This window comes from Cyprinodon variegatus, unplaced genomic scaffold (genome assembly GCF_000732505.1).
Source record: "Cyprinodon variegatus isolate N-32 unplaced genomic scaffold, C_variegatus-1.0 Scaffold293, whole genome shotgun sequence".
Classification (NCBI taxonomy): Eukaryota; Metazoa; Chordata; class Actinopteri; order Cyprinodontiformes; family Cyprinodontidae; genus Cyprinodon; species Cyprinodon variegatus.
Window position 1 is genome coordinate 246,256 of NW_015150746.1, and position 22,538 is coordinate 268,793.

At 36.6% G+C, this 22,538-nt stretch overlaps 1 protein-coding gene across 7 annotated transcripts in view; it reads right to left on the reverse strand.

Moving 5' to 3' along the window:
- The window catches only part of LOC107090404 (dedicator of cytokinesis protein 3-like), a 62,346-nt gene that overhangs the window by 22,810 nt on the left and 16,998 nt on the right, over nucleotides 1-22,538 (reverse strand). For all 7 annotated transcript variants that reach the window (XM_015383767.1, XM_015383765.1, XM_015383763.1 and 4 more), the window contains exons 5-25: nucleotides 21,944-22,040; nucleotides 18,658-18,806; nucleotides 16,295-16,379; nucleotides 14,324-14,365; nucleotides 12,429-12,583; nucleotides 12,164-12,245; nucleotides 11,325-11,385; nucleotides 11,090-11,237; nucleotides 9,983-10,071; nucleotides 8,212-8,337; nucleotides 6,223-6,347; nucleotides 5,952-6,114; nucleotides 5,722-5,828; nucleotides 4,160-4,331; nucleotides 3,976-4,073; nucleotides 2,610-2,693; nucleotides 2,410-2,510; nucleotides 2,226-2,307; nucleotides 1,647-1,817; nucleotides 496-688; nucleotides 251-378 (exon numbers count right to left, since the gene is read on the reverse strand). In XM_015383767.1, coding sequence (XP_015239253.1) covers nucleotides 251-378; nucleotides 496-688; nucleotides 1,647-1,817; nucleotides 2,226-2,307; nucleotides 2,410-2,510; nucleotides 2,610-2,693; nucleotides 3,976-4,073; nucleotides 4,160-4,331; nucleotides 5,722-5,828; nucleotides 5,952-6,114; nucleotides 6,223-6,347; nucleotides 8,212-8,337; nucleotides 9,983-10,071; nucleotides 11,090-11,237; nucleotides 11,325-11,385; nucleotides 12,164-12,245; nucleotides 12,429-12,583; nucleotides 14,324-14,365; nucleotides 16,295-16,379; nucleotides 18,658-18,806; nucleotides 21,944-22,040 — 2,458 coding nt within the window. The remainder of the gene's footprint in view (nucleotides 1-250; nucleotides 379-495; nucleotides 689-1,646; nucleotides 1,818-2,225; nucleotides 2,308-2,409; nucleotides 2,511-2,609; nucleotides 2,694-3,975; nucleotides 4,074-4,159; nucleotides 4,332-5,721; nucleotides 5,829-5,951; nucleotides 6,115-6,222; nucleotides 6,348-8,211; nucleotides 8,338-9,982; nucleotides 10,072-11,089; nucleotides 11,238-11,324; nucleotides 11,386-12,163; nucleotides 12,246-12,428; nucleotides 12,584-14,323; nucleotides 14,366-16,294; nucleotides 16,380-18,657; nucleotides 18,807-21,943; nucleotides 22,041-22,538) is intronic.

Genomic DNA, 22,538 nt, shown 5'->3' on the forward strand with positions numbered 1-22,538 from the left:
GAAAACTTTAATTTAAAACCACCCACAGCCTGGGGTAAGTGATTGATAAAAGTATAAATACTACACTTAGAGACTCAGAAAAAGAAACCAAGAAAGGAAGAAAATCAAAAACTAGACAGTTTTAATGTCACATGCTTGTCTAGATATGGACATTTCTACAGTTTTGTGGACTTTAATCATGCTGAAAACATGAACTAAGAAAAATATAAATATAGTGATATAAATATAGTAATAAAACAGTGTATCGCACCATGGAACTGGTCTTGATTATTGAAAAGATGCTGCTTAGGATCCCAGAACAAATGAGCAGCTCCCTCTGCTGGCGCAGGTGCAGATGAATATGATGCAGAACAACTGGCAGCAATATACTCCGGGACTCTGAAGAAGTATATATAAAAGGCAAAGAAAGCAAAGGTGACATCAAAGATGATTGGAGTGCAAACTAGGTTATTGTTGGGTGAATAAAGTTTCCTATATTTTTGATGTGCATCTCACCTGGAAAGAAGAAGAGTCGGCTCTCAACTGTACGAGCAATGGACTGCAGTTTGACCACATCCATGGACTGACCAATGTCCACTGTGCTGGGCATGCTCCCCAGTGTGCCCCTGACATATTCAGCTACCTCCTGAACGGTGAACATCTGCAGCAGCTCATCAAAGATGTCAGGAAAACTATTCAGCAGTGCAGCCTAAGAGGAAATGAAGGGACACAGAAATCATTTGAAGCACCCTAATAGATAAATATATCCGATATAAACACACCAAACATCTGAAATCATATAAAATATACAGCAATACTTTAATACTTAAAAGAAAAATTTAAACCACAATAAAAATAATGCTACAAGGTATGTCTCACAGTGAAGCCAAAATTAAATATCATCCATATCAAGTAAAAAAAAAAGTTCCTGAAAAAAAAGGACATCCTGTTTGGATGCTAATGGCTTCACTTTATCTGGTGCATTATGAAACAAACACAAGGGGGTGCTGTGACTGACTGAAAGGGACAAGAGGCAGAAGTTGTATTAAAACAGAAAGGCATGAAGCTGGTCACACCCCTAGAGTCCGAAATCAAGCCATTGATAGAGCAAAGATTACAGTAAGACTGAAGCATCACGTGTTTATTGCTGTTAATACGCCTCAAAATACCAGTGCAGAAGCATCTGAAATCTAAAATGTTATGGGCAAAACAACTACCATGAAAAGGGCACTGTTAATATGGCTGAGTGAAATGCTGCTCTTAAAAAAGCCACCTTCATAAGTTTAAGTTTATTAGTCTAATACTAGATTAAATAGGACATCACATAAAACCAAATTTATCTTTAGTTTTACAAAAAAATTTATTTAACTGGAAGTAATCATAAAGTATAAGAGAGACCCAGAGAAGTAAATCTGTGGATTGGAACTTGAAGTGCATCAGCAGAGAAATATAAGACGGGTCAGCATTTATTAGTATGATTTCTGTTTAATTGTTTGTCTTTTTAAGTTTTTTTTTTGCTGGTTTTATGTTCTATTGTGCTTTCTTGGGTTTCCACTATCTGTAAGCCAAAATTAACAGAACTAAACACTTGAAATATGTCACTTTTGCCCAAATAATTCACAGAGTTTTGAGTCAAAGAAGTTAATGTTGGCCATGATCTGGCTAACCTGTGTGAAGACCAGATTCTCTGAGCTTCGGCTGTCCAGACTTAGAACAAAACGGATTGACTGGAAAAGTTCCTGGATGCTGGCTCTAAACTGCTCCTCCTCCATTCCACAGGTGGCTCTTGAGTACAGGATGCGAGATTGGACTATGAACTTGAACAGATACTCCAGTGCCTGAGGTGGTTGAGAGCAGGATACAAACAATCAGATAACCAGCCATACATGGCATCTCAAACATTTAGTTCATTAGAAAAGAAAGCAGATCTGACAACCAAATCAGTTTAAGGTTAAAAATCAATACATGAAAGAAATGACTGCAATCGGGCATGGCGGTGAAATATCTTTTACCATTATCTTTACACACAGGCCATAAAAAAGGCTGCCTCCTCACATCAATACCCACAGAGCCTCACAATGACTACCTTTCAAATTATTCAGGGAATTTACTTCCTGAGTCCTCATGTGGTGTTGCATTACATCTTATCAGCTTTGTTTCTCTTGACCATTTCCTCTTTCAGAGCTAATTAATCCCCACTGAAGGAGCCAGATCAGAGCGAGGAGGAAGTGGGTGTGATACTTTACCCTCATGGCTTCCTGTATGTGGTCTTGTCGGACAACCTCAGCAGAGCGATCCATGTACCACTTTAGACATCGAATCAATTCTCTGTAGAGAAAATGGCTGGAGTTAAGAAACTTTACAGTCATCATAGATTAATAAAAAGTTTCAAACTAGATGCATATTCAGACAACAATAGTTTTGCTTTACTTGTATGCCAAAGCGCCTGCAAAGTGGTTTTGGATGTAGGAGTCTATTACAGGTCTGAAGTGGTAGAACCGGCTGTCCCTGAGCAGGTTAATGATGAACACCTGAGCACACAGATACGTTACATTGTATTTCCACTGCAGAAAAAGCGCCAAGAAACGATTGAATGTGTGACCCCAGCTGCGTTCTCTGAATGCTCCTACCAGAGACTGGAAAACGAGCGGTCCGTATTTATCAGTGTTGTCGTCTAAAAGACAGAAAAGTGTATCCAGGACATCTCTCAGGAACTGTCATGGGAGAGAGAGAAGATCTCAAAACCACTGCTGCATGATCGGCTATTTCCCTTCACTGTATTTTTTTTACTAAAAAGAAATCAAAGGAATCTGAAAAAAAATGATAGCCTCTTTGGTTAAAAACCTTTCACTTTCTTAGTCATTCCAATGTCATAGTTAAAAGCAGTCTTAAATGCGTTTTTGTAGAAACCTTTATGTGTTAAAAAAAGGAGTACAAAAAAGCTAGAAACAATCTAACCCTGCACAGTAAAAGCTGATAAAATAATAGAAAAGCTAAATGGCTTTCCTAGCATGACAGAAGTTTTCATTTCAACAAAATAATTTGAACTATTTTAGCTAGCTGTAAATATGGTAATATAAAGTTCGCTTTCTCTTAGCGACTCTTCAAAATGGGAAACATGACTGAACATGCAATTCAGCTTAAGCTAGACGTGCGCTGATTTTAACGATGCCAGAAACAGCTCCAATAAACATAGTTACCCACATAAATACGAAAATCTCTATAGTCAGAGAAATTGTAAACCTAAAAATGTGAATATGTGGATTATTCTAAATGCTGCTAAGACTTTAACATAAATGTATGATTTACAGAGTTAAGATTGTTCTTTCCAACAACAGACACTCCAAACTGGTCAGTTATGACACAGTGGATGAGCAGGTGGAAAAGCAACTGTTGCTCACTGTTAAGCATGGTAGAGGATCTATGATGCTGTCAATATATTACTCATACAAAAGCTCTGAGAATCGTTAAAGTGCAGGAGACATTTTTAAATAAAAATGTAGAACAATGTGAGTCCATCTGAAAACTAAAAATCCATGGTCTTTCAGGTATTATTATAAAATAATATAAGGCCATTTTAACACAGTAATGGTTTAATTAACCTTCAACAGGAGTCTTAGCCCCCAGATATAGAAAAACTGTGAGCTAGGCTGGAACGAAGAGAGTGATTCCTTTCTCTTTATATTCTGACTTAAATGTTAGATGAGACGTTAGAGAGGTTTAGGTACTGTTCTATCCTAAAAGGGAACATAGTATAAAAACACATTGGCAGGGGTATTTATAGTTGTAGTACATATTATGCAATCTAAAATTTCGAAGGTTCAGTTTTTCCATATTTTTGTTGAAGGTTATTTGAGTGTAAAACAGAAAAGGTAGATAGATTTTAAGATTTTTACAGGGATGCCATTAACTGTAAAGGCTGCAGTATAACATTAAGTAAGGTAAGTATTCCTGTCATTCATCTCAATCTAGAAATTATGATCAATATTTAATGACCTTCACAATCTCCTCTCCACTGATCTGTCGAAGGCGACCGAGGATATCCAGAACCCTGTCCGGATGGGCCTTCCAATTCAGAAGAGCCAGAAGGTCCACTAAAAATGTAATGAAACCAAACTTTGTTGAGGTAAAAGAATCATTATAATATACAGGAATTTTCTATACGTGTGTATATTTATACCATTTTGGGTGAGTTTTGTCGAGCAGAGGATCGTAGAGACCCAAAAGGTTTCTTTAGGGCTCCTCTGGAAAGGCAAGTTGGCTGGCAGGCTGGGGCAGCTGTTGAAGTCCTCCTTACAGCAGGGAAGGCTCAGGTATAGCCCCTGGTTACTGAAGGTGGCATTTTCATCACACTAGAGGGTGGGAAGAAGATAACTATTCAAAGATTGGATACACTGGAAATATTTGGCTGCAGAACTTTACAGGTTGAAGTATTTTTTTAAATGTTAGTTCTTAACTGTTTTTATATGAAGTTCACAACAAAAACTAAAACAACATATTCGTAAATTGTCACTGATCCCAAAAACACATACCTCATTCAAACATATAAATAAAATTTACAATCATACTTTACTTTTTGGCTATTCTTCTCAAGTTTGGGTATTTCATGAATTTGACCTCAGAAACATTTTATTTATTAAAGATAATTTTTAAAAGAACAATCCACTACCAGCAAAATATTGCTGACATCCAACAGGCGAGATACAGAAAACAAGTTAATATGCTTAAATACTCACTTAAATTTTGCAGTAAGATTTGAAGTTCTAGCATTCTTTAAAACAGGAAATCAACAGTTCCTCCAAAAATGTTAAAAAACAATCCACTGGACTTTGTTTAAAAGTTTGAAGACGGTTCACTTACCATCCGGGAAGCTTTTTCAAATCGAAATGTCAGATATAGTGCTAAGTTCAAGGCTTTAAAACAAAGCCTTGTTTTGGCTTAGAAAGCAAATTGAACCCAATACCTGCCTATGTTACCTGTCTATCAGATATTGCAGACTAACAAAGAGCCCAAACGACTGCCCATTCCTAAGGGGCGGACCTGGTCGTCCAGTTCAGTTTGCATGTTTTCTGAGCCAAAACAAGGCTTTGTTTTTGGTCCACTCTATAAAGCCTTGAACTCAAGAACATTTCTGACATTTTGAATTAAAAAAGCTTCCTGGATGGGAAGTGACACTCTTCAAATCTTCAAACTTGGAAACAAAGTCCAATGGATTGTTTTTTAACTTTTTTGGAATGACTATGAACTGAAAGACTGAGAATCTTCACCAGCACAAGAAACCAACGGTTATTTACTACCTAAAACCATAAATTGAAAAAAAGGTTTTCGTTGCTCTATCAAGGACTGGTATTATATTTTGTGAAGCACCTCTTGGAGCTAAAATGCCTCTACTGTGGTGTGCTACCACCTTTCCCTTCTTTCTGAACATTCTTTGTTTACAGAACAAAGACTCCAGAGGTGAGAGAGATCAAACTACAAGAAAGAAAGATGGATAAGTCAAGAAAATGACAGACACCAGCCTAAGGCCAAACGTGTGAGGTATTTTTGGATCAGTCATACATGGATGTTAAGTTTAAAGAAGGAAAAGCAGAAAATATGTGATTGTATCTCTAACTAGAAAATAATAGAAGCTGAAAAAAAAGTCAGGATATTTAATTGATAAGTACGATCATAAGGAGTAATGGTGAAGATGATAAAGGTTAGTTTGAGCTAATTGTACATCCACTGGGATTGTTTTCATACCTTATACACATAGAGCTCATGGATCTCATCTGAGAGCGTGGTTCCATCCTCTCTCATCAGAGGAGTGAAGGCAAAACCAAAAAGTTTTTTCTCTCCTTTGTCTTTAGCTGAAAAGGAAGGACATTATGATATCATGCCTCACACACGTTTGGATAGCTGTCAGGCATTCTGACTTGATGATCTTGCTTTTTAACAGGGGCTGATCGGGATGTGCTGCAGTTGTGACTCACTTGAGCAGTGCCTGAACTCAAAGCGAAGATGGGACCCTCTGAAACGGTCAATAGGGATGGGCAGCTTCACCATCTCGCTCCAGCGAGGACTGTTGTTGTGATAAAGGACGAACGAGCGATACTCTGAGGTGTTTGGCTCTCCGGTGCCCAAACTGATGCAGTCCTGTAGAGAGAAAAAAAATAAAAAGAAGCATTGGAAGAAGGTCAGGCTCGCCCTTACTCACATACTGATGATGTGGCACATGAAAAGTGATGCCCATATGTGTCATACTTTGAGTGTGTCCCCGTCAGCGTAGAGGACATACAGGGTGACTTCAATGTTCTTCTGTACGCTCTTGCCACCCCTCTCAAACTCCCCTCGTTCCAGGGTCAGGTACAGGTCGTTGCGTGTATCACCTGAGGCAATTATAGTTCAGAGGAGTGTTTTTTTAATTCAGTTACACCACTTTTTCACACTTATCTCATGATATTGACTTCTCTGTTGCTCCAGAGAGGGCCACATCTGATTTACTTTGTTTTAGATGATGTAATGTCAAAGAAAACTGTAATAAAGCTACGTTAGGAAAGTAAAACCAAATCCCTGACAGTGAAAACAAACTCATCTCCTGCATTTGCTCCACACATGGACTCTGCGTGGTCAACATAAATAAATCATCTTTGTGGATTAAACTTTACGTCACTGTTCCTTTCAATTCAAGATGACCCTGCTGAGTTGAAGCACGCCTGGCATCATGACCATCTCAGCACCTTTTGTAAGGTCAGTGTTTATTGGAATAAACATCAGAGGCAATACTGGGGGAAGATATTGCTGTTATTTCTAAAATCAGATTATTGTTATTTATATCCGAGTCATTTCCTTTGGGACAGATGACTCACAAGATCTGATATTGGGGAGGTATTTCAAGCTAAGGGTAGAGTGGAAAAGAGAGGAACAAATTTATGGATAAAAATAATGGATCACATAGTGAATCCATGAAATTTTCCAACATAAACACAAGCCTTGCCATCTCTGGGCCCCCTTTGAGGATCGGTGACCTTTCCACAGTACTGCGGTGAAAGGTGTTTCCTCTTTAAAGTTTTTTTTTTTTTTTTACCTTGTGGTCACACTAACATGTTTCAGATCATCAAACAAATTCTAATATCAGGAAAGGATAACTTGAGTAAATCCACAATGCAATTTTGAAATGGAGATTTGACTTTCCCCACAACAATCACAAATAAACAGAAAAAAAAGAATCTTTTAAAGCTAGGCATGGTACAGGTACATGATGTATGGGAGGTAGAGGGAGGAGTACTCCCATACCTGTAGAATGAAGAAATATATAATAAAACCAGTTTCACAACATGATTGAGGTTAATTGAAGATGGGAAAAAAAAACTTGATGCAACAATCTAGACAAATTCAAGAGACATGTTCAAAGAAAGCTAGAAGTTTGAAAAGCATTACTGAGTAATTTCTAAGGATTTGAGAATCCAAAGGGTCATTGTTCAAAAAAATTGGGGAAAAAGAACAGAACCAAAAGTGGTGAACCTTCCCAGGAGTTGTTGATTTCCTAAAATTACTTCAATAGCACTTTGATTGCTAATAAAGAAGGTTGCAAAATTAAAAACAACATATATGGTCACTACAAGAGTGACTTTATATGTCACCTTTGAAACAACATTGTATATAAATGGGCTCCATGGAGATCTGAACCCAAATCCTTGCTGACACAAATACAAATTCAATAGTTGCCTTAAAGGATCTTTTATCTTAAAATAATCTATTTAGAAGCTTTGCAGCCCATTACATCTAGCAAAAAACTAACATGGTAATTCAGGAAAAGATCATCATTAGAGGAAGTAGAGCAGGACAGATAAATGAGACAGCAAAGGAGAAAACAGCCAGGAAAAGAAGTTTGTAGAGAGGTCTGGATCTTCTTTTGCAGTGATATAAAATAGTTTGTTAACATATATATTTAATACTTGATGTTAGTTGTCACCTTTCCTTTTTTTAACAAAACTTAAGTAAATCCACACCAACAAAACATATTTGTTACGGTTTCCAACTATGGGTCCTGACCTATAGACCTCTGTCGCCTGCTGTTTTCTCTGAGGTGTTTTAATCTCTCTTGCTCCTCCACTTCAATATTTGTGTGCTTCCTGTTTACCAGCATCTATGACCTTCCCATCCTTCCCTTCATTTGACCCCTCTGGCCTTTGCTCTCTCCTTCCTTTCTGTACCCTTCCACACCCCCCACTGCTTTTTTCCCCTCTTTACCTGGTAAAATGACATCTGGGAAACCTAGTTTGCGTGTGAGCGCCAAGGCCCTGTTGAACACAGCCTGGTTCTCCCGTCTGATCTGCTCCAGCTCACCTCGCAGCAGCTGCAGGGAAATGATGAGGCCTGCAGAAAGGGTCAGCAGGGGATTATACAGACCACAAGTGAATGAGTATGAAAATAAAAAGAAGAGAAACTTGAACAGATAAAGACAAAAAAAAAAAGAACAGATAAAGACAGAGGAAAGTGATTTGAGGGAAATAATAAAGATTGGAAAAATTGAAGGAGAAAGGATGTTTGAGGGAAAATATTTGTTATTGGGGTGGAGAAGAACCACAGTGGATATGTGATCAAAGTACAACAAAAAAACAGAAAAAAATGAAGATGTTATCCAATGTTCTTGTCTAGTTTGAGTAAAAAAAAAAAGGCATCTTCTTTATAATAAATACATTCATTTAAATAAAAAATACGAAGGATTATACGCAATTTACTATTTGAATTGCATTTCACTTAGACTGGCCAGTTTAATGTAAAGTTAGTTATCTTCATTTACATTGCTGGTTGATATTGTTGAGAAAAGATGACTTTTATGAATTTAAATTTCATCCCCCCCAATTTTTTTTGCACCAGTGGTGAAAGTGAGCTGAGGGTTGAGAGGGGGGGGGAGACATGCAGCAAAGGTCCGCATTCATGGAATGTGCACCTAAAGCACCACCACCAATCCAAAACATAATCTTTGAAGTGAAATGAAATGTTGAAATGTAACTGTAACGTTGGAGTTCAAAATTAAACTTCACTTGATATTTTAATCCAGAAGTAAAGTAAATTGCAAGTTCATTAAGATGGGCTTTAATATGCAGGATTAATTAAGATTTCTTTCATTTGATTTAAAATTTGTAATTTGTGATATAGGGCTGAATTCTAGCCCAATGATGAACTTGAGACCTAATCAGAGAGAGGAAGTAAATTTAATAATAATGTTGGAATTTGAACAAGAAGAGATTTTTTATGTATTTGTGGAGCTTAATTTTCTATTTCAACCTGATTTAGTTTAAATTTAATTAGCTGTAAGGACATACTTTTTCATTTTAAGGCATCGTTCAGATTCAGTCAGATTCAAAGTCTGTGATAGATTTAAATTCTATGTTATTCTTTTTTGATCAGGAAGTTTAATTCTGATTGAAAGATATCTCTCAAAAGATTGTAAGATAATATTCCAAGCAAACAACGTTCTGAAAATACATAAAAAAAAAAAAGGTCCATGTAAATGGATAACATTTACATCTAAAAGCAAATACCAAGTTATAAATATTTTACACCATTGTCAAAGATAAACGGAAAAACACTTTATTATCATTAAAGAAATTTAACCTTCCTTATAATCTTAAAAGGCCATGAATGTACTTATAGTAACAATGTGTCAACGACAAGAACCCACCTTTACCCTAAATGTATGAAACAAAAATGTACCTTAGCAGTTATACAAAACTCAAAATAGTAATTAAGCACAAATACTAAATATAAGAGTCATCATTAATAACGTAAAGATTAAAATTATTTAAATATAGACGATGACATCTCTGAACCTATATTCCCCTTACCTGGCCTTAAATATAGAAACTATTTCTATCTATGTTTGCATTTTATCAAATGCAATCATCATTCATAATGTTTTTTTTTTTACAGCATATAAGCAACATATATCCCGCAACAATGTCTGTGGAAAAAATAAACCGAAAAGGTTTAAGATCTTCACAGGAAATATATTTACCATAATTGGTGCTGGGGGCTGAGTACTTGGTGTTGGATTTGCGGATGATGTTCTCGTGGACCTGGTACCACTCATTTTCATTGTTGCATCTAGAGAGAAAAGGAGTGGGACATGGGGTGTTTACAGCTCAGCCATTTCTAAATCCAGATGGAGGTTTTAGGATTGTCTGCATGGGGACAACATGAACAGCATGTGTCCCAGAACAGATTTCCTCCTGGAGAAAAGGTAACAGCAGGGGGAGTTGCTATCAAGCAGCACATTAGCCCAAATGCACAGCACACTAAGCAAACCTGACAGCCAGCTCTCTACCAGCCTTTTTCATTACTGTGGGCCCAAAGGCCCCTGGGAAAGGCACGAGGAAATGCACAGACTGGAGCCTTATAGGAGCCGACAGTTTGGAGGCAGCTCAGCACTGAATCACTGCTTACTTTTTTTAAAAGAAGAGCTCTTCATGTTGCCAAAGAAAACCAATAAAGACATCAGCTCTCTATTAAAGAAATCTTTATTTCACACGGAGCTATAGTATTGTTCTGTAGGTGCTAAACAAGTGAAAAATCAACTAGCTAAATGGAATAAGTGCATGAATGACCTCTGACCCACAGCGGAGGCTACAAGGAGAGATTTAAGCTGTTGACTGACGTGGAAAAATGCTGAGCTCGGTGTTATGTTGCTTTGTCCTCAATTATCTCTGTCATTCCGCTCTATCTCTCTTTGCTTCTTCCTCTCCATCTCCCTCCTCCACTTTCTTGGCTGGTGTAAAGTAACAGCTATCTGTGGCGAAGCCTAACAGCAGAAGCCAGATTCACAACATGCCAGGTGCCCTATCTCAAACCCAGGGCGAGGAGCTATTGATTTTCCAAAGGACACTTCATTATCATTCAGGTCAAAACACAGCAGCACCAACAGTAGAGATCCAGGCTTTTCACGCACTAAAATAAATCCACATTTAAAAATCAATTACTGCTGAAAATTCAGAACTTTTATTTGCAAAGGTATTCACTGCCAAACTGCAAACTAAGCCAAAGAAAACTTAAAAGGAACAACATTTTTAATCAAGAGCATTAAAGAAAAAGAAAAAAAGACAAGTAGCTTCAGCTGCATACGTACGTGTAAACTTTGAGTACAAAGTCCTTCTCCTCTTTGAGGTCCGTTATGGTGTGAAAAACATCACTCATGGCAAGAACAGCACATCCATAAGGTCGCCTGTACTGAACATGTGGAGGTCCTTTCTTTGAGTCGTTCAGCAGCATACGACCTGGAAAGAAATAACAAAAAAACAGGAGCTCAGAGGGATGTAGAAATTATTATCCTTAAGAATATTTGTTCTGTTAATCATGTTTACCTGTTCTTATAACATGTGCAACAATGTAGAGGTCTCTCTTCAAGTCTTTACTGCTTAGGTCCTATGGAGGAATCAGAATATTATTTATAGGATAATTCTAAGAAGAAGAATAATTTAGTATTTTTTAACAATATTTTACGACATTGGGCATCAGTCCATATTTAGGGATGAGCAAACACTGACCTATTGTTTAGTTTTTATTTAATTAATTTATTTATTATTTATTTGTTTTACCAGTTACTTAATGTCAAGGATTTTGAACTAATTTGAATGTGATCTTATTCAATTTCAACTGATTTGATTTAATTTATTAAGAAAAGTATTCTTTTAAAGATGATAATGACAGAAATGTTAACCAATTACTGCTAAAGTTTTGTATTTAGTAAGAATAGTGGAAAAAAGAAAGCAAATGGCAGCAAACATGTGGTAGCAACCACTCTGGTCAGATAAGGACAATAGTGACCTTTTTAGGCTAACTGCAAAATGCTGTGCATGGAGAAAAACTAGCAGCACACATTAACCTGAACACACCATATGGTTGTGGCAGCATCAGGCTGGGGGGGGGGACAAGTTTTTTTTGGTTTTTTTAAGATAAAGAAAAAAATTATTAAACACCGGGCAATACAGGAACATAATCTGTTAGGAGGTTTAATACTGTACAGTAGATAAGGTTTTAGCTCCCAGCTGAGTAATGACTCTAAAAATACAAAAAGCCATTTAAAGTGGCCCAAGGGGATTTAATACATTTATAAATGCTTTAGTTTAAAATATAATAATAATGATAGACTTCAAGGCATGTGAACACAAGGCATCACATGCCAAAATAAAACATTCCTTACCGTGAAGAGAGCACAAAGGCGATCAACCTTCTCTGGATTCTTTGGTCCTCCATTTTTATTCAGTTTCACCATGAACTTCTCACTGCAAGAGAGGCCAGTTCACAGTTTCAGAGTCTGTCAGCCACAAAGTGCCTAAATCAATCTGCTGGAACTGAGATAGTGTGTGTGTCTAAATGTGTCTGTCAGCTCATGCACACATAGTGATGTACTGTGGGATTTTTCCATTCCAGGACGTCTCTATTAGCAGGGTGATTGATCAGCATACCTGATCTGTTTGGCTTCACGAGTGTCATATAGAGAAAAGAAGACATCTGCATCTTCACTGATGCTGTTGTAGGTAAAGCTCTTCAGGTTGATGAAGAGATGGTGCAACACGGGGATACGACAACCATCGCCATGACGCTGTCTGATGTTGTCACCCTGATAATTTAGTGGAAAGTTACCCGTAAAAAGTTAAATCCATCACAAAAAGAAGATCATGCACCTCCTCTTTATATGAATACTATTTTTAGCATATATAAATATAGAACACGCCTTCTCATTCAATGGATTATCATTAACTCTGGATACCATTGCAGGTTATAGTCTTATAAAGCTTGTGGTGAAAAAACCAAGGACCTGATCTGACAGTTTGCCCATCTTAAGGTGCAAACATGTTTTTATGAACAGAGCAGATCTTCAGAGAAGGTGCAAAGTGATTTGTGTTTGCAATGCAGCAGACAGCATGTGCAAATCTTTTTTTTTTTTTGCATGTTTGCCTACATTAATATGCAGATCACCTTCTAAACCATGACATGCATGGATGGTGGAAATAAAAATGTAGACATTTACTGCGTGCAAAGCAATTTTTCAAATCTGAAACTCAACTGCAGCAGTTTTATGTCTTTCTTAGTACGTCTGAATGTCAGGTACAACTTAACATGCAAACATTTCTGCTTTAATTGTTGCCAAAACGGGGGAATTTCTTTAATGCCGGAGGAAGGCGAGTTATTCTGAACTCATGTAAACATGTTTGAATGGTCAAAAATAACAATAATAGAACAATATTAATCCTACAGTATTTCAACAATTGCTGCAGTGGGACAGCAGTCGATCTATATGCAATTAAACTAAAATATAGAAAACGACTAAACTTAATATCATAGCATGTTTATAAAAAAAATCTCAAAAGAGCCTGCAAAGAGATGTGAAGGGGAGATTTTTTACCCTTGATTTAATACATTATTTTTTAATATATTATTAATATCATTTTGAGATAGGCTGTGTGGTGCACTATAAGTAAATGTATTAAGATTTGTTTTGATTTTTTGCAATAGTAAACTGTATTACTTCCATCTCCATGGCTTTGGACCTCATCTTTATTATTTGTCCCCTTTCAAATTGCCTGTGAAACCAATCTTTTCATTTTAATGGGCGGAACCAAATTGGTTTGACCATTTTAACAAAATTTCAACCGAAATTCAACCCCTCTTATTTGGAATCTTTAAAGATCAGGCCTTAAAGAGTTTGAAGGCAGTAATAAACAGAAAGAATGTTGTTTTAAAGAATCTGAAATATTACATGTTTTGGGCGATCTTACAGTGCTTTGCTTGCAACGTAGTTTTAATGTCTCTAGAATGTATTTAAAATATGGGAAGTGGTTCAAATAAGAAAAAAAAAAACTTGCAAGGCAAACGTGTGTCCACATTTTTTATTTATTTTCCTTTTGCATGAAAATTTAGATTTCACAAAATAAGGTAAAAATAGGGCATAAAAGTGGATGTTAAAGCTCATCTGAATCTAACAGGTTAGTTTTATCATGCTTGGTTTGTGTGCACAAAACATGCCTAACATTTTGAACAAATGGCATTGACGTATTTCAGTTAAAAAGCGAAATTGTAATTTGACATGACACCACAAAAATGCTAATTCAATGGACCAACTATTCACAGTTTGGGGCGTGAATTGGGGCATATGCGATACCAGCGGGAATCAGTGCCCTCACCCTTTGGTGTGAGTAATTCATAGGCCACCAATACCAGAGCCTAACATTCTATGTTTTGTTTTCTGCATTTCCCTTTGTTACAAAACATTTAGATGCCAAATATGTAATAAAAGGATAAATGTAGAGTATTAAAAGTATAACGATTTGATAAAAACAAAGCTTTAAAATGACTGTACCTGGTTTGTGCTTTGCTGACCACAGTGTCTGCTGGATACATGCTAAAAAAAAAGAGTAAATTTCAAAGGGAAAAAAAGTGTTAGATCCCTCTATTCAGTTTTTACACATCCCACACAGCCCTGAACTTATTTACATTACAGCAGCCTCAGAAGCACTATACGGGCCTGATGCCTCTCTTGATTCTTCAAACCTGACAAGATTTCACCTACGTATGCTGCAGAACGACTACACTAGAGTTCCTGCAGAGCAAAGAGAAGCCCACACGAGGCGAAACGTGAGCATGTGGGCAGGGGGAGAGGACAAAGCTGACATCGCCCCCACACATACACTCACAGGCAAAATGCTCTCTGCTCGGCAGCCTGAGAGAACACCCATATCCAAAGAGGGGCCAAGGCCTTGTGCCCTGCCAAAGACAAGCTCACTTTCATCACCAGAGTCAGGAGGCTTTTTGGCAATGAGAAGCTACACTGTTGTTTCTGCACAGAGCATTTAGTGCACAAACATTCTGCGTGTAAAGCTGAGAAACATGGCAATGGGATAATGGGAGACTGCAGGGCAGTTGGACAATGTTTTCGTCAGCATATGGAGCTGCAGCCACTGACCAGAAAGGATCTCCCTCCTAGATAACTGTCTCAAACAGTATTACATTAGATTTCATAACATCTGTGCTGTAATAGCATGTTTCCAAAATTAGATTTGCTTCAGTAAGTCTTCTTTCTCTCCCTCCCAGTATGTGTAAAGGTTTGGAGGTCTCATTTCACTAAAACCATGCCACATTTCAGCAATTATTCATTAATAAAAGCATGTCTCTCAAGTATGGAAGACAAGGAGAGTCACTGAAAAAGAAAAAAGAAAAAAACAATTTCAAATTTAACATTTAGATCATACAATTAGAAATCTTTTTTGAAAAGCATTTTTTAGTTGCAAATTTCGAATAAAATAAATTAAGAGGAATTCTAAATTGTATTTAATAATCCATTCTTAAATACTTTAATTTGAAATTTTGAAATTTAAATCCTATTTCTTAACTGAGATTTTAAAAGACATATTAGATGGGAAAGCTGGTTACATCTGAGGAGCCTCTGTGATTGGTTTAATTGGTTTTTAGTCTGCAGAAGGGTCATGAAAAGGGTAAATTGAGAGGGTAAATAAAAAATAAAGTGCAACTGCAAAACTAGTTTGAAAAAGCCAGGTAAAAAAAAAATTGGGAATCAATTTCTTTAATTTTATGATTAGGGATGGCGTTTAAAACCAGATTTATTAATAGTTGTTTGGAAGTCTTCATTTAGAAATAGGATTTGAAGACACATTTTCAAATTGTGCTATTTAATAGTGGTTTAATAAATGCAATTTACAACTCCTCTTCACTAATTAAACTTAAAATGTGCAATAAGAAAATGCTTTAATAATTAATGTTTTTCTTTTTTAATTGACTCTCCTGGTTCTCAATACTTAAGTGGCTGTTGGATTGTAAAATAACAAAAAATGTAATTTATGTACAAAAGATGTTTCTGTGCTTCCCTATGGCTCCTCATAGAGCTGTCACTTTGCATTATGTCTGCATTGAAAGTCAACTACCAAACCTGCAAGAATGGCATGCATGCAAGAAAAGGCCCACTTTGAATATGGCAGAACGTCAGATAGCTTCGACAGTTGAATCATGCTGTCTCACTCGCTCTTTTTTTTTTTTTTTTGACTCATGTTCTTATGGATGATTTGATAATCAGTACATTCACACATCCCTACACATCCAACAACACTGTGCTGTCTGAAATCCCCAGTGGTGCAATAGCACAAAGGTACACTGTAGGTACAAAAGCTCACAGTGTGCCAGTCAGTTAGTCATTGCTATAAATACACTTAATGCAAGCAGCAAGAACACTTTACCACCAGTCCAAGGAATGGACATTTATTTGAAACACAAGATGAGCTACAACAGCATAAAGGTGTTATTAATCAATACAACGTACCAGTTTGTATAGCTCCGAAACACTGATCTGATCCGGATCCACCATTTCAAACTCTTTTCTGGGAACGAGGTCCAGGCCGAGGTGCCTGATGGAAAATAATGAGTTTGTTAAAATGTTCCTCCACCAAGACCAACAAGCTAATTCTGCTTTGGGCCCCTTTTATTTTAAAATCAGCCCTGACGTGTCATTATTGCCTGCACCAGCATCCTACAGGTTTACTCTAATATCTGTCTCCAAGATGCTGTTGAAAAATTAAATTCCACCGCACTTACTGGATAGAGAGGTGGGGAATTTGAAAGTTGCGTGAACACTTGAAACCTGTTTTTCTCTCAAACTATTAATATATTTTTTCTATAAAGTTTTTTTTTTTAACATTTTGGAAGGCTACATGATCTTGCTCAAGGAGATTCCAACCAAAAACCCTCTTAACTAGGGCAAAATCGTCTGCAAAAAAATGCTAAGTTAGTTTGTGTCAAAGCAAAGTCCACCTGAATGATAAGCCCTAATTCTACCAGAATATTTTTTAAACCATCAAATGAGCTCTGCCAGCTTCCCTCCTTCCGTATGAACATCTTGGTTCTTTGTATTCCCCGAAAAAGATATATCAACAAAGTTGGCAATATAAAAAATGTAAAATAATATATATATATATATATATTTTGTTTTGTTTTACGGCACTAGTGACTTGCTTGTTCGACAGCAGGCTGACAGGAAAGGGGGTATGAGAGAGAGGGAGAGACATGCGGCAAAGGACCACAGGTCGGATTCAGACCCGGATTGGCCGCATCAAGGAATAAGGCCTTCATACATGGGCTGTGCACGCTAACCACTGCACCACCGAAGCACGGCCAAAATGTAAAAGAAATTTGATTAAAGTGTCCTGCATCCCTCTGTAGTGCAGTTGTTACACTTGTGTGCCCATTGTCGGTGCCTTCAGTTATAACTGGCCATTAACACCATCACCCTGCAGCTATTAGAATTTTATCTTGTTATGCTGGAAGTTTAGGCTTACAGCTGTCTAAAAAAAAGCTGCCAGCTTAAATTAAAAATAAACAATTGTCTCACAACCCCCATAAAACCTATTTAAATTATATTTGACCTACTGGTTACATTTTAAATCTTAAGCTGGAGCTTCTTATAACAGCTTGGTGCAATTGAACAGTCTGCTGCTCCACAAAGAAAACATACCCAACTAGAGGAGACAATAACAAAAAACTGTGACAGAAAAAAATTCAAGGCTACCAGGATCCTATAGTGTGTCATTATTTAATTATTTCCTTACATTTGTTCACCTATTTGGCATGAAGTAAAGAGGATTTTGTTCTTGTTGAAGGAACAAAAAGTTGAAATTGTAAGTCAAGAAAAAGTTCAGAATCACTGCTGGTCCTGCACTAATTGTGCTAGTTAGCAAATAAAGTTGTTAAAACTTTAAAAGAATGTTAGCAATAAATGTTCACGGTCATTTCTCCTTTATTTAGCTGTTAATTTCAATTTCTAAGAATCTTAATCCAACACTAAACCTTCAAGAAAACTATACTGGATCTGAAAATATTGGAACCAAAAATATTTCAATCGGGGCATCATACTCTTGATCTCTTTTTTTGATCTCGTGATTTTTCACAATATGAACACAAAGTGGTTGTTTTACTCCAAAGTAGTGGGGACATTATGTTTTTCTACATTTTAGGCACCAAATCCCTACTCAGAAGGAGGGGATTCAGAAAAGGCAATATTGAATGTACTTCCCTTGATAGATAATATTTCCTATGATGTGATATAATTTTATTGTATCACATACCTTCACAATGGATGATAGATTCTGTTTTCACTTGAATAGGATCTGTTGGCATATCTTTGTAGAAATGACCTTTTGTACCCATAAAACGAGATCCTTACCATCTTGAAATTCTCATGAATTGCATACTTAAGCCATACTATAGGGTTAAATATGACAGAATCACATTTTGTGAGTTTTACTGCTCTTCCAGGCACTACATTTGGACAAAAGAGTGTTTTAATGTATAATCTTATTTCAAACTAATGCTGCTGAGCTGAATCCCTCATGTCTTTATTTCCTTTACAGATCCCCAAGAGAGCTCAGCTGGAGTTTGAAGAAAAATGACTATAAAGTTCCTGCGGACGGATTTGCATTGACTGTAAGCAGCTTCAAACTCACTCATCTTCTAAATGACCGTGAAATTCCATCCGTAAGATATCGCCGTACACCCACTCATCCTAAGCTTTAGCTCACCCAGTTGCCAGAACATAAAAACGGATTCTTCTGGGGCCAACAATTAGAAACAAACGTTTCCTGTCAATTTGCCACTCACTTAATTTAACCCAGTCATTCAATTATTACTCACTCATTGCCCCAGTCCAGCCGTACAGTGATGTGCCTCTTGATCTCGCGAGTCTGGTCCTGTGCGAGATGACCCTGGATTAGCTGCCGACGCAGGTCGATGAGCTCGTTCATCACATGCCGGAGTTTATGAAAGAGATCCACCTTGTGTTTCTATTAAAGAAACCAAAAAAGGACCAATTGAGACCTTTTTAACCCTCTGAAGCAACATTTCAGTCCAAATGGGTAAAGAAAATCAGAGAAATGCAGCTGAAAAACAGAAGAAAAAAAAAACATATAATTCACTATATTTACAATATATGTTTTTTTTCCTTGTTGTTTTTTTATTTTCGTTTTTTTGGGCCAAAGTTAGATCAATCAGAAATGTGTTAATATCAAACCAAGATAACCAGATTAAATAGCAAGGAGTCTTTTACCTAGGGAAAAATGACTTTCTGTCCAACTATTTCAAAGTTGAAAATGTACAGTTTGCAAAACAAAAAAATAAATGTCTGGCAACGAACATTCCAGTCTTTGCTGCTGTGAGACAAAGGACACTTATTTGGAGAGGCAACTAATGCATGGATGTGAAGCATTATGGAAGAGCTAGGAGCCAGTCAGTTAGTCGTTGCTATAAATACACTTAATGCAAGCAGCAGGAACACTTTACCACCAGTCCAAGGAATAGACATTTATTTGAAACACAAGATGAGCTACAGCAGCATAAAGGTGTTATTAATCAATACAACATACCAGTTTGTATAGCTCCGAAAAACTAGGAGACCTTTCAAATACTTTTTAGCCTCAAACAGAAAACTGAGAATTTTTATTACTAGGTGACCAAGCAGGATAATATTTCAAATACATGGATCTCCCTTTTATCTCCTCTTTCTTTCATCTTTTCTCCTTTTTTCTGTTTTTCCTTCCCTGTTCTACTTACATTGAAGTGTCCATATAATCTGTAAAAATCCCTGCATAAGTATAATAAAGCTATTTATATGCACAAATCAAGCGGAACACTATGGCGATAGCTGTACTGCTCCACTTGTGAAAGTAAAATCTGTTGGGCTCTTTTTGGCATTAAGACAATTATACTTATTGCTAAATTGCCAAATAGGACACTGAAAAAAAAAAAAAATAAATAAATAATAACAATAATACCGGTAATAACTTTAAAAAAATACATGGATAAATGACCTACATTAATCCAAATGGGAAAAAATTTACCTTCCAACGTGATCTTTGCAGTCCTCTGATTTATGTATTACAAAAATATGTGGGGAAAGTTGAGGAACAGAGAACATAAAACAGCACATAGTGATATGGGGCATTGGTTGGGGTCCAACCCTGCTGGGGATTGACAAATGTGAGGTATTCAGACCCTCTTAAGAAATCAAATTTAAAAAAACAAAACAAAAATAATGGTAAAACTTAAATGCATTAATTGTTAAAAAAAAAGTTTTTTAAAACTTTCAGATTTCAGCTTTTTAATGCTCTTAGTGTTGGCATTGTGCTCCTCTTTAAGTCCTTAAGTGACTTAAAGTAATGTGTGTACTTTACTAATAGTCAAATATATGCTCTCATTTCAGTAAACAAAATCAGAAAAAAGCGTTGAGTTATTAAAGAAAATGCAAAGAACCTTCGCTCTGTGTTCTCCAACTTTATAAAAAGTTTTAATAACAGTATTTTCACATCTAAAAAATTTATATTTTAGGTTTGGATTGGTTGTATTCTGTTTGTCTTTACAATCCTACAATAAAATATAGGTGTATTTTTGTTTAGGATGCTAGAAATTAAATGAAGCAGCTTAACATAGATACACATGATAACCAGTATTGAGATATGTCTTTGTTGTTCAGCTCATATAGGGTGGCTGTTAGATGAATTGAGAAATAAAGAAATAATGAAACTCTCATGTTACAGGAATCAATTTTAGTAAATGTATGTAAGTCTGAATGCTAATCCAACTTTCTGCCAGCATGTCAAAGTCATATAACTTTGTTCTGAGCCCATACATTTTGTTAATGAACCAATCAAGAATAAAAACAAGAAAAAACGTACCTTAAATGTTTGATTTAATGAATATTATGAATTATGTCATGATGATTTCTCAAAGACCACGGAAAACACTTTTAATTTAGGCACAATCTCGTATCTCCTAATTGTATGCTAAGCTCACATTAGCACCCAAGTTTGTATACATAAATGCAAAGATTAAGTGCACCTCAATAGCCATGTAAGTTTAATGAAGATAAACACTGCATGCTCTCAACACTACTAGCTGCCGAAAACAAAGTATTTTGTCAGGGTTGATGAGTCCTTTTGGACCATCTTTCTACAATGGCTAATTACGCACATTGTAAAAAATACACAGTTATGCTTAGGTCATTGCTCCCTGAAGTAATACCATCAAATCTAATAGGCAACAGTGAGGTGAAACGTACAAACATCTAACCAGTGCAACATCCTATTATTGTGGATGCAACTGTAGCAACATGGCCCATTCCACTCAGGGGGTGGGCACAAAACCAGTTAAATCAAGGCTTCACATTAGTCAAGCTTCAGTGGAAGTTACATCATCACACCAATGCCTCCGGCTGCTTAGCTGCTCAGAGCATGAGCAGTCCTCACTGAAAGGTTATGTAAAAACTCAGAGCCAGTTCTGCAATGTAGCCACTCAGCTACAATCTCTAAACCCCACCAACCACGTCTGCCTGCCCCCTCGACACTTAGCAGGATTAAAGATGCTTTGGTTTCCCAGTAATCACTTTTTCCCAGCAAGTAAAGCCTGACTAACGTCGGTGTATCTTAAGAGGATGCAGTAACTGCATGAAGCAGGCCAGGATCAATCAAAGGCGGAAAGACGCAGCATGAAATTAGATACGAAGGTTTTTGGGGCTGTTATGTGTCCAAACACCATCCTTGTTTCCCACGTTGTAAACGAAGATGCATATTTCTCAAATACACTGTAAGAAATATTTAGTGTGTCTTTCTGATCTACATGCGATGAGACAGTAAAAGAAGGAAATCTGACTGTCATGTTTTATGTGAATTCTTTCTTCTAGTGCTAAGGTTTCTAAACTAAGCATAAGAAATAAACATGCCTCCCAGAAAAGCCTATTCCATTGCACCCCCACCCCCACCCCACTGCCAAAGTGCAAATTGGAGTTAATGCAGTTTCGTAGCTGTTGTTTTCTTTCTTTCTTTTTTTTTGGCTCCCTTGGATTTCTAGATAGAGTTTAACCACAGTTATTGCTTTTTGTTTTTTCTTTTAAAAATAGCAAAAATAGTTGTAAGGCACAGCTACTGACCACATATAGCTGCTTCCACAGAACTCCCCATTCCTGCAGCGTGGAGGTGGTCTCTGTGATGATGGGGTCCTCCAGAGGCACCACTGTCTCACACAGCCTGTTTTTAAAATAGAAAAACAAAGTAGGTTAATCTAAATTAAACATTATTTACTGTTAATTGTTCACACTCTGTTAATGTAAAGTGTACCAATAAAGCAAACAAACAGATAATAACTTTATTCATTATCTTCATTATAAAGTGAAACAAGAAAAAAAAAAAAAAAGAACACTCACATTTGGCATAAATAGAAAAAAAACACTATAGTTGTGATAAGAGTGTTGAAGGAACAGGAAATAATAATTAGAAATTTGGGTTTTGGGCTTTAAATGGCTAAAAGAAAGTTTCTGACTCTGTTTGCCACAGCAACTGGACCTATAATCTACTAATTTTCAACAAGTCTGTGTAAAACTAGGCCACCATTAGTTAGTAAATGTTAGAAATCAGAACAATTTTTGCCTATGCACCAAGTTGTGAAGTAATCTTTCACTATGTAGGGTTTTTGGCTTAAACTTAAGAGAAATCATGTTTCCAGTTTTAGTTTTATTTATATATATA